The 12,123-nt window shown below is 41.6% G+C and overlaps 2 protein-coding genes across 2 annotated transcripts in view; one reads left to right on the top strand and one right to left on the bottom strand.

Annotated features, from left to right (window-relative positions):
- afap1l2 (actin filament associated protein 1-like 2) overlaps positions 1-12,123 on the top strand; it is a 40,735-nt gene that overhangs the window by 20,706 nt on the left and 7,906 nt on the right. Inside the window, exons 3-8 of the mRNA XM_072666764.1 lie at positions 647-718; positions 3,202-3,293; positions 9,523-9,628; positions 11,077-11,288; positions 11,556-11,735; positions 11,833-11,907. Of these exons, the coding sequence (XP_072522865.1) occupies positions 647-718; positions 3,202-3,293; positions 9,523-9,628; positions 11,077-11,288; positions 11,556-11,735; positions 11,833-11,907 (737 nt within the window). The remainder of the gene's footprint in view (positions 1-646; positions 719-3,201; positions 3,294-9,522; positions 9,629-11,076; positions 11,289-11,555; positions 11,736-11,832; positions 11,908-12,123) is intronic.
- LOC140543655 (kelch repeat and BTB domain-containing protein 13) lies at positions 5,133-6,692 on the bottom strand. The gene has a single exon (XM_072666766.1). It carries the CDS (start codon positions 6,690-6,692, stop codon positions 5,133-5,135), a length of 1,560 nt encoding a protein of 519 aa, XP_072522867.1.

Genomic DNA, 12,123 nt, shown 5'->3' on the forward strand with positions numbered 1-12,123 from the left:
CATTCAGAATAACTTTTGGTTTACAAGTAGTGATCTAATCTCAAGACAAATTTAATAGAGAATTATTTTAAATAATAAAAATTATATATATTGTTTATCACTGAAAATCTGGAATAAAACATCTATTTTTTGTTCTAAAATGCATATTAATTAAATCTACATTTTATACAAATTACAGATTTAAAATATGAAAAGGCAAGTAGTGCTATATTTGGTGATATGACCAAATCAATATCAAGATTGCGATTAATGAGTGATTATATAAGCTTTTTGAGTTGCTCATTCAGAGTTCTCCTTCTTATTGCTTCCATGTTAAATGCTGAACAGGTTATGTGACTACCCATGTGTTTTTTTCAAGGGGCAGTAAATCAACACATACTGTAGGAAAAATACTAACAGAATTTGAACAAATGTATTAACAGAATGCAATAAATAAATGAAGATGAGCAAGATTAACTTAAAAAGTCAAGTTTCTTTCATTTTCAATGAATTGCCCAGACCTAATGACAAGTGATTCCAACATTTCAAATGGCAGTTGTGTATCATTATAATTATTCCTGAAAGTTGTGATCGAAAAAACAAGGTGGACTGAGCTTGGTTCATTTCTGATTGAATCTGCAGTCTCTTCATTCCTACTGTCTTTCAGGAGGGGATGAAGAATACATCTATATGAACAAAGTCATTGTCACTGGACAGAACCAGGACAAGGCAGACAGAGGTGAGTGTATCATTCAACATCTCAGCTGTAATTCACAACACAAAATAACCTGGTCACGGGTCTCTGGTGTGCTGTTAGCGCAACGGTCTGTAGCAAATAGCACTGAGAGATAAACACACCGTGTTGTGGTTTGGTTTATTGTGCCTGTTTTGCTGTTGATTAAACAAGCATCATTTCCAGAAAGCTTAGATTTAACACTGCTGAATGGTCTGTCATTTTCAGCGAGGTGACTGGTTGCGGTATATCTGTGAACCCCCCCCACCCCCTTTTTCTCCACCACTATTTCCTGTCTGTTTCTCAATAACTCCCCTCAGCTTCTCACAGCCAGACCCCCATCTGAGGCCAAGCTGCTTTGTTTAGATTTCACTGAAGAATGAGACTCGTGGAAAACTAGACCTAACATTCGCATTATGGCTGTCTAAGCCACAAGACGTATGTGTGGATCAGATGCGATAGTGTTCTTTGATCAGGCGGATTAACAGCTCTCACCATTGTGTAGGAAAATCACCCATTTTGAAGAGCAGCAAGAACAGAAAAGAAATAAAGGGAAAAGACTTTTAGTAGAAATGCCCTTTGAGGTCCAGAACCATTAAAAAAAGTGGCTTCACATTGTATCTGTCGAAGCTGTGTGATGTTCCTTTAACCGTATTTCTCCCTTGTACAAATATGTGCACAGTGTTGGTTCATTGTTCGTGAATAGTGATAACTGATATAAATGACTATATTATATTGTGCAACATCCAGGAAAGTAACACATTCAGATTTACAGAGAAATTGAAGGTCTTACGACCTTTAGCAGCTGAAATTCCACTTTAAAAAGTTCCTGCCATCATCTTGACTCCTCAGTGACTCTTAGCCCTTTGCTCTGCAAGTTTGGTGTTCATCTTGCAGCAACCCAGATGTTAGCATTTGGAGAGGAAGTCAGAGAGGAATGTCTGATAGGAAGTGCTTGAGTATGGCCACTGGCTCTTAAAATACTGCCACAGGCTGCATAAATTAGGAGGAGACGACTTGCAGCCTATAAGGACTGTATGTCAGTTGCAGCATTCATTCACACTCTCCCTTTCTCTTTTACATGGCATTAACACAGCATAAATGGGATGCATTCTGTGTATGTACTTTGTGTATGTGTAGGAATTGTATGTATGGATAAAAGTATTGGGACACCTGCTTCCGAAATCAGTTTCCCCTGCTTCTGTTGGAGTAACTGTCTCTACTGTCCAGGGAAGACTTTCTACTGGGGCATTGCTGTAGGGATTTGATTGCATTGAGCGACAAATGTGTAAGGATGTTGGATGATCACAACCCCACCTCATTCCCAAGTCCCCAACTCATCCCAAAAGCTTTGAATGGTGCACCATCATTCCACAGAATGAGCCGCTGTTCCGCTGCTCCACAACTTAATGCTGGGGGTGCATTATAAATATGTAGCCCACACCTGGCAATAACAGCAGTAACACTAAAAACACCTCCTTGTTTTTACACTCTTCTATATATTGTTGTTCTATAATTACAGACTGTGGTCAATCCGTTTCTGTGCACACTTTCACTCCTATCAGGCCTCCTTGTTCTTCAGCGGTCAGCACCCCACAGGAACACCACAGAGCAGGTGTTATTTGGGTGGTCATTCTCAGGACATCAGTGACACTGATGTCATGGTGACGTGTTTGTGTGTGTGTTGCACTATGTGGATCAGACACAGCAGTGCTGCTGGAGTTTTTAAACACCTTAGTGTCACTGCTGGACTAAGGATAGTCCACCAACCAGAAATGTTCACACACTGTCCTGTGGGGAGCATCCTGTGACCACTGATGAAGGACTAGAAGATGACCGAAACAAACTGCGGAGCAAGAGATTAGCTTCTGTCTCTGACTTTACATCTACAATGTTTAGAAATTCCAACAGCTACTGTGCAACACACACTAACACCACCACTACCACATCAGTGTCACTACGGTGCAGAGAATGAACCACCACTCAGAAATACATGCTCTGTGGGGTCCTGACCTGAATAACACAGTGAAAGGAGGCTAACAAAGTATGCAGAGAAACAGATGGACTACATTATACAACAACAAAGTGCTTTTATATGTTAAGTGGAGCTGATAAATGAACAGTGTAGAAACAGTGAGGAGTTTTTAATGAAACTACACCTGTATTATGTCTTATTCAAAAAGTCTCTGTAGAACCTCAAAAGTGAATGAGTGGGATTCAACTGCTGTAAGATGGAGGATTTATGTACAGTAGTATGTTAAGAATAATTTCCCTATATGGCAGATATGAGAACTAAATTGTATATTAAAAAAGACATCTTGAAAATGCAAATAATTGATTGTGTTCATACAACAGTTTCTTTTTTAGTTGCCAATTCAATGAACGATGCATTGTGAAGTGTCATTTTGGTAGCCTTTTGACACTCAGCTCGTTTGTTTTCATTTCTCCTCTCTTATCATCCTGTGTGTGAAATACAACATGCCAATCAGACCACAGAGCGGAAGCAGAGGCCAATGGAAGATCAGGAAAGCACGCCTGTGCCCCACAAAAGAGTCTACCAGAGCTGCCCCCACCAAGAACAGTGAGTGATTACCAGCTTTGTTACAACTGGCCTACTGTATAACTCTGTGATCATACAGCAATCGTTCCAACAGAATCAAAGATCTGGATACATACAGACCCACATAACCTAGATTCAGCTTACTCCCGCTGGACTGATTTCAGTCTCATTTTAATTAACTGTGGAGAAAAGGACTATTAGAAGTAAATATGCAAAATATGATTAATAATATAAAATAGAATTACTGTATAAGTAGTTAGTGGCTACAGTTTATAGTGGTGATCTATACCTATACAGCTTTTCCAGAGACATCTGAAAGGTCATTTAGCAGATCTGTTTATAGTGGAGATTTTGAGACATTTTGAGATGGCTTTTACTGCCCACCTATCGAAATTCACTTTGGCTCTCACTCTAGTTCACTACAGTGTAAAAGCTGTTTTCGGACTCATGCCGGTGTTATCTGCTGTTTGTTTAGTGTGGGTTTCAGCTTCGGTGAAAGCCAAATGAGTGTGTTTCTCACGCTTAGTAAAACAGCCATGTCTGTGTTTTACAGACCATATGAATGACCATAAATTCTTATTACTGGCAGTTCTAAAATCCCCAATAAATCCTGTATTTTAATAGATGCTGCAATCACCTTCTGGGCCAATTAATTCATCTTCATCTCCAGTGCAAAAAACGTGAGTGTGTGAGTGTGTGGTGCTCCTGTGGTTGCCGCAGTGTTCTATGAGGGTTTGTAGTGGGGACTACAGACAGACAGGAGGATGGAGAGAATTAGTAGAGCCTAGTGAGAAGGCTTTGAACTCCAGACCCATCCACAGGTCTACAGGGTGCAGCCACTGATTAACAACAGCTGCCGCAGCAGTTTGGGAGACACCGCTCGAGTGTAGACGTGTCGTTTGTGTGTGTATGTGAGTTAGCGCATGACAGAGTGAGATACTGTGGTGGCCAGTTTCCTAAAAACTCTAACTAATCTCTAAAATTATTCTACAAAAAATGTATTTATGTTGGTTGTTCAAACCAGAGGTACTCAGCTCTAGCCTTATCAGACCCTAGCAGGCATACTACGTCTTTAACAACCCTCAAAGAACACAAAGCTGTTGAAGACATACTAGATGTTTTATAATATTGTAAAGTAACAGATATTCAAGAGTGTGTAGCAATAGAAGTTTGATCAAGCAGTGTACATTTAATCAATTCTGATTTAGGTTTAATATAAAAATAAGTTTGTGTGTACAATCCACTGTCCTGTTTTTGTCTTGCCATCAAAACAAATAGGAAAAGGATGAAAATGTATAACTTTAGCACCACATGCCTAATATTGAGTAGGTCCACATTGGGCCGCCACAACATTTGACATAAACTCTGTGAGACCTCTAAAGGCGTCCTGTGGGATCTGGCACCAAGACTTTATCAGCAGATCCTTTAAGTCCTGTAAGTTGTAAGGTGAGGCCCCCATGCATCGCATCTTTGAACCTGTTTACTGGTTGTTCTTTCTTGGACCACTTTTTTGCATCTACTGACCACTACAAAGCCTACCCTTATTAAGATGCTCTGGGCCAGTCATCTAGCCATCACAATTTGGCCCTTGTCAAAGTGTCTCAGATCCTTATGCTTATTGACTTGCTGTCTAATATATCACACTTTTTGACGGATACCACTGCAGATGATGTTTTTCCACTTGATCTGGTGCTACATTATCTATGCCATTATGTATGTTATGGCTAATCGGTGTATCTGTACATAACAAGCTGTGTAGTTAACTATTTAATTGCCTAATTACATAAAATAACTACAGCAAGCAAAGTATAGTATGAGTTAAGGTTGAGTATAATTAAAGCTAATAACAGTTGTAGATCTCTAAGGGTTAACTTCAGTCTTCTCCTCCTCGTTCTGATCATCAGTAGCGGTCTCAAGTGATTCATCTGTACTATTTACTTCTTTCATGTCTGTGATCCTGGGAAGCCTGAGCAAGCAGGTCCAGAGTGACCCGTTTTTTGGGAACCCTGTCATCTGCCTATGGGGTTTCCATTTATCCCCATATATTCGGTATTCCAGAGTCAGACTGCGGTTCACTGTGAAGGCTGAGTCCCCTCGTACCATAGCTGTAAAGAGTGCCCCCTTGCTGTTAACATAGTGTCCTGGCATAGACGTCCACTGGCCAGTTGTGATGTTGTAGCAGTCCATGAGACAGCGCAGGAAGTCATCAGAAGGACCATTCCTCATCACATACAACTTATCACCATGCGCCACCATGCAGTGACCATAACTCTGAGGCCGTATCATAGTGGTGGTCAAGATCCATTCATCCTTGACGGGAATGTATTCGTAAATATCCGTAGTGTCAGGAGGCTTCCAGAAACACACAAAGATCCTTCTCCGTGCCACTGCGCTCGCCGCCCCTGCCACCGGACGGGGCGCATGCTTAACTAAAGTCCAAGCACGAGTGGACACGTCACACACTTCTGAAGAAGATATGATCCTCCTGTCGTACTCTCCACCGAAGGCATACAAATGTCCTTCATGACCCAAAAGGGTGAAGTTGTACCTGGGCTGCTGAGGCCCATCAAACACGCTCCAGGAGTTGCTGAGCACATTGTAGCAGAAGCTGAAATCTACTGTCTCCTTGCTAATCCCTCGCACACCTCCCACCACGTACAGCCGGTTGTCCACCACAGCCACCCCAGCCATGGAAGTGCTGGCGTCCGTGGGCAAGTCAGTCAGGAACCTCCAGTCTCCTTCCTCTTCATTTAGGGTCCACACTGTCCTGAAGGCATCCTGCAGAATCTTCATAGAAGGGATGTGTGTCCCAAAAGCGATGAAAGAAGCAGGTGAAAGGGACTCCACATAGCGAAGCATTTCCTCTGGCAGAAAGTCTGCTGCTTCCTGCAGGTCCTGGAAGGCGTCACGGATGAACAGGGCCGCACTATGAAATAGGTGCCACAGGCCAAACACTGCTGCCGTATGGCAGAGGAGGAAACAGTTGTCGGTGTCCAGGATGTCTATAAGGTGCTGGATCAAGGCATCCACTTGAAGAAAGGCAGCACACTCTGCAGCTTCCACAATCTCATCAGGGTCCCTGATACTTAGCTGTTCACCCCTGGATATAGCCAAAGCGATTAGGAACCCCCTTGCCTTCAGTCCCCCCTGAAGATGGAGCTCATCTTGATGGCTCTCCCTCATCCCGGAGCGGAACAGAGCGCGAAAGTACTCTGAATTCTGCTCCAGCAAGGCCTTATCCACAGTAAATACACTACCTTCCACTCGCACCCTCAAAGAGTCTGTTGGCCCCAGTCCCTCTCCCAACACAGACGCTTCAATCTGGGCTGTAGGACTCCTGTCCAGCTCCAGTCTGCTGGGAGGCTCCATAACACCTCCAGCTTGCCTTTGTCCACCTAGTAATTCATCCACTCTTACCATGTGGCCTTAAGGAGGTCCAAATAATTATTGTTTTTGTCCAGGCTTGACGCTAAACATAAGTGTGTCAGTGGTACTGTCGTGTTACAGGCACACTCCTCTCCTGTTGCTGAAAATAGAGCCACCCTAAAGATAGCAACAAGGCCGGTCACCAGAGTCAGTCAGGAAAGGGAGTGTGTTGTATACTGCAGACAGAAAGAGTCTAATCTTATAAATAGTGGATAATGTTGTTCTAAGGTTCTTATTTTCCAAACCCAAATTCTAAGTTAAAACTGCAACAGGACTTTCAGCTGTGATTCTTTATTATCATTGCAATTTAGTCCAAGGTTAGGCTAAATTGAGAAGGGAATCGGAATTGGTTTCCACTTCTTGTGAATTGGACACTTGTCGTATCTAAGGCTGTTAAGAAATCAAGTGATCACCATCTAATCACATTTTTATTTTTATTATTATTATTATTTTAAGGCCTAACAATAAAAACTTAAAGTAAAATAATAAAGTGAAGTAATTAAAAGTGAGTGAAAAAGATAAAATAGGAAGAAGTACAAATTTTTAAAGCGTCTTTCTCTGTCTTTTTTAGGTATGTCTAGGTATCAGTTTTCATTTTTTAATCAAGTTTAATAGGTGTAATTATGACAGCACAGCAAATGTTACCCCCAATCCTGCTTACAATCAGTAAAATGTTCAGTATGTCATTTGACTAAACTCAGCAAGGTTTTATCACAAAGGGTTATGAAGAAATCAAATGTCACTAAACTGAAACAACTGAAATAAATAATTGTGTGTACCTCAGGGCCTACAGTAGGTCAGGGTGAGTTCAGAAGACGATCAGGAGGTGGTGACAGCTGGTCAGAGAGCATGTCAGTGGTTAATAAGTCTGTTAACAGTGCTGATTATTTTCCCCTCTACCCTCTGTACCCCAGCACTGTTGGGCCCAGGCCGGCCTGTGTTTTTACTGAGCTGGATTCTTGGCATGGGAACCAGGGATTTTCCATGTTCTGGGTGTTCATTTGGTCTCATTCCCACTTGTCTTTTTTTTCTCTCTTTCTTTTTTCCTTAAGACTGGCGCTTTTTCCTTATTTATGCCTGCCTCCTCATCTGCTTCCTCCTGAGAATGGGTTTCCGTGGTGATGAGAGAACAGGGGGGCTGTTTGTTTGAACAAAGTCAAGAGGATTGGGGTTCCAAAATGTGGGTCTAGGCCGGGGGTTGTACTCAGGATTGCTGCTTACAGTGTGTGTTCTCTTGTCGCACTTATCAGCATAAGCAGCAACTGTCCTGGATTATTTATTTATTTATTTATTTATTTATTTATTTATTAAAGGGTCTGCTGGGCTCTAGGTTCTGGCCTTTGGGTGAGGCCAAAGCAGCACTCATAATCAGTTTGAGAGGGAGGAAGCAATCGCTTGCTCTTTCCTTTTAATCACTGGCAGATGCACAAGCACTCATAAGCTGCTTTTCTTACCTCCCAGTGTATTTTCAGCCTGTTACAGTGTCACAGGGTGAAGGAGGAAAAGAGGGAGTTGTGGTGGGGGGAGGGGGAGGGGGGGGGTGTAGAGTTGTGAGAGTGTGTGAGAAAAATAGTTTCCATTTAGCTTAGTTGAGACCCTCCTGAGCTTGTGTGCACTATATGTGGGGCTACTCATTTTCCCACCAGTCCCTTGTTTTCTAGGTCTGTGTATTCACAACTGCCCTTCTTTTCCAGCTTCAAATTAAAACTTCAGTTTAATTTATACTGAACTAAAGTTTACACAATTGTGCCAATACATGATTTTTGCTTTTTATATTTTGCACTGCAGCTATGAGGCTAATGTATCTAACAAGCAATGGAAGCTATCGCCAGTTAGCATCAGACTTCCTCAGATTGTACAGTAGTCTCAGGTAAACTTGCCTATATGGTTTATAACACTGTGTGACAGTCTGCTTTCTATAACAATGCACAAACCTATGCTGCATTGCTAAAATCAGCACTAGTGGTCTTTGTGACGGCTGACATTTGTTGTACTCTTATATTAAGACCCATAGCAAACTTTCGCTTTCACTAACAGTCAACATCCTGTTTCTCCACCAAGGCTCTGAGCCCAGTTGTTTATGAGTACTCCCCTGCCTTTGTTTTAAAATGGACACTTATCCCTTCAGTTAACCTCGCTAACCTCTTTGGCCATGTCACCTTCATTGAATAGGCATCTAAACTGAGCAGCAGATAGAAGTGTAAAGTGTAAGGGGAGTCTCCGTCTATCCCTCATGATAAATCAACATAAATTAACATCATGGTTCGCAAGCCAACCAGGACCTTGTTTTCTCTGTGTGGGTGGTTAATATAGGGAGGCTCAGGGCTGTGTGTTTTGCCCCGGGGCAGGCGTCACTGTGTGACGGGGTATCATATGTAGGGATTTAGTGATGTTTTGAGTAGACTGATTTGGGAAACCCACTATACCACTCCACACCCATCTAAAACCATTACTTCTGCAGGCAAACACGTGTGGAATTCCTGTCTGAACCGCGTAAGGCTGAGGTCAGAGGGAGCTCAGATTCAGGGTGGAGGAATTCCCCTCACAGAGAACGACCCAAAGACAGGTGCACATGAAGCACCCCTGAGTTTTGCTTATTGTGTGATGCAGATTGCATCAACTCAAATCCTCAAGGTCATATCAAAACCTAGACCACAAACATTAGAGTTAACAGCACGCTTCTATTTTCTTTGCCATGACAGAGATACAAGGTCAAGGACAGACATACAAGATTAATACATGCCGAGTGGATTAACCAGTAGTTCATTATTAGTAATCATTGATGTTTCTCTCTCTCTTTATTTATTTATCTACTTGTCTATAGCCTATAATAGCAAGGGAGCCCTTTCCTCTTCCCCCAGCACCAGCATGTCTGGAGTCTTCAGAGAGTTACTACGAGGAAGCTCAGCCCTATGATTCAGCCATTAATGGTAAGCCCTCCACTTTGACAGCTCTCACATGACATATTACAGAAAGATCAAAAACATGTTAACACAAAAAGCATGTATTTTTTTTAGAGTTCAGGAATTCAACAAGAACCCATGCTGTTTATGGATCATTAATTCATGTAAATTCAATTTTCATGGTCAGGTCACCCAGTTTGACACTCAGTTTTGTTGTTCTGGCAGCCCTTCTTTTCTACAGCAAATGGGCGGACACACTGTTCACTCAGTGTCCTGATTTAGCACAACTTAGCTACTGCCACCAAATTCTAGCTAATGCAATAGAGAGCTACCATCTCCAAATTTGGTCTGCGGCTTTTTGGAAGGTTCCCCTTCAAACAGTGCCTTGACACAGAGGACCCTGCGGCTAGGGAGCACAGAACAGTGATGCTCTTTGTTCGGCTACACTGGGTCCTCTGGCACTGGACACAGTGAAGGAACATTGACCGTGAGCCCAGGAAATGGGGGGCAGCTGAAGCAGCGTCTTTGGTAGATAGAGCAACCTTGAGGGGAGGGGAAATTTATGTCTTCAGCAAATGTGCAGAAGGCACAATGACTTTATCAAGCTGCTGTCTTATTCAATATCTATTAATAAAAGAATTACATGCGTTGTACAGTCAAGTTATAAGGACACCCTATGAAAACCGTTGTTTTATATATATATATTTAAACACATGGACATATGATCTTCATTTGAGGGGGTAATGTTACTAAATTTTTTTGTGAAATGTAATTAATAGAAATTAAGAGATTTCTTGTTTGGAAACAACCACATTAATTGCTGCTAAAAGTCTTGTCTCATGTCTTATTCAAACCCCAAACATTTAGTTTGGTTTGCTTTTGATTGTTGAAGTGAGTGATCTTCAGAAAACAGGTTGGAGATGCATATCAGTCTTAGAACAATTAGAAATGATCCATAATAAATCTTTTGGTTACAAACAGCAATGAGACATTGCCTGAATAAATGTTCAGAATAATCTCTCTTAGCAGAACTGCTTGGTTTACTGAACTACAATACTTTCTTATATCCAGTGATGGCTGTTACTCAGTCACCCTATCAGTCACCCTAAAATATGACTCTGGGTTTTCTAAATGCAACTCCATGCACCTTTTTATTTCACTGTTACATCTGACCTGACCTAAAAAGACCATGTTCTTTCGGTTTCTTTCAAGTAGCCGTCATTGAGTTTTCATAACTTATGTACACTATCTATCTTTTCCCTCTCTTTAGAAGTTTTAATTTTTCATGGTCATCACAGGGACCAGAAATCGAGTGTAATCAGTCAGGGTATCATTTTCTTTCTGCATTATTGGGTGAAGTGTGGGCGTCATTATAATTATATCAGCATTTTACCTCAGTTAGCATTCCTTCTCACACTTTCATTCTTCCTGATTGAGCCTTAATTGACTTACTTGACCTTTCTTTAACTTCACAGATGAAGCAGATGCAGTGAGCAGCTCTTATGAGTCTTATGATGAAGAAGAGGTGTCAAAGGAACAGCCGTCTACAGCACAGCACCAGTGGCCATCAACAGAAGCATCCATTGAGCTGATGAAGGACGCACGGATCTGTGCTTTCCTCTGGAGAAAGAAGTGGCTGGGCCAGTGGGCCAAACAGCTGTGCGTCATCCGAGAGAATCGTCTCTTGGTAGGTGATCTCAGAGCCAGTGTCACACACACCCATTCCCCACCCATTTACTGACCACTAAGGGTCCTAGTGTTCATAGTCAGACCACTCAATTACAGACCAAATAACACCAGTAATAAAAAACAAAATGCTAAGATTATGGATTAATAATATAATAATTTATATAATTTATATAATTTTCCCTTAACAGATTTTTGAGAAACTTTTAATCACAAGTTTAATCATGTTTAATCACCGGTTTAATCATAATCATTGTTTTGTATGCAGTGCTACAAAAGCTCAAAGGACCAGACTCCCCTGCTGGATGTCAGTCTGATGGGATGCAGTGTCATCTACAAAGAGAAACAGCTCAAGAGGAAAGAGCACAAGCTGAAGATCATCCCCCAGGGTGGAGAGGCCATCGTGCTGGGCTTGCAGAGCAAAGAGCAGGCCGAACAGTGGCTGAAAGTGAGGCTGAAAAAAAAAAACCAAACAAACAAAAAAGAACACAAACAGTGGCTCTCAGTTTGGACAGTTAATGATTTACACTTGTTTGTTCACACAGGTGATCCAGGAGATTAGTCCTAAATCTGCAGAGAGCTCGGACATCTCGGATTCCCCCAGACTCATCTGCACTAAGGTATGATATATATATATAATGTATGTATGTATTTTTTAATATAACTGATACTCACAAAGTGAATTGGAAAAAGACATTAGCACTTTTCATACAGGCCTAAAACTGAATTAATGAAAGGAAATCAAGCTAAATATATACATAAACCAGGTGTGGCCTAGTAGTTGGCAGATACACAAGTATCTGCATTTTAAAAGCTGCATTTTAACTTATTAACCA

Source organism: Salminus brasiliensis, chromosome 22 (assembly GCF_030463535.1).
Source record: "Salminus brasiliensis chromosome 22, fSalBra1.hap2, whole genome shotgun sequence".
NCBI lineage: Eukaryota > Metazoa > Chordata > Actinopteri > Characiformes > Bryconidae > Salminus > Salminus brasiliensis.

Bases quoted from the DNA above. Each gene is read 5' to 3' on its own strand.
- LOC140543655 (XM_072666766.1), bottom strand. From the start codon at position 6,692: ATGGTAAGAGTGGATGAATTACTAGGTGGACAAAGGCAAGCTGGAGGT.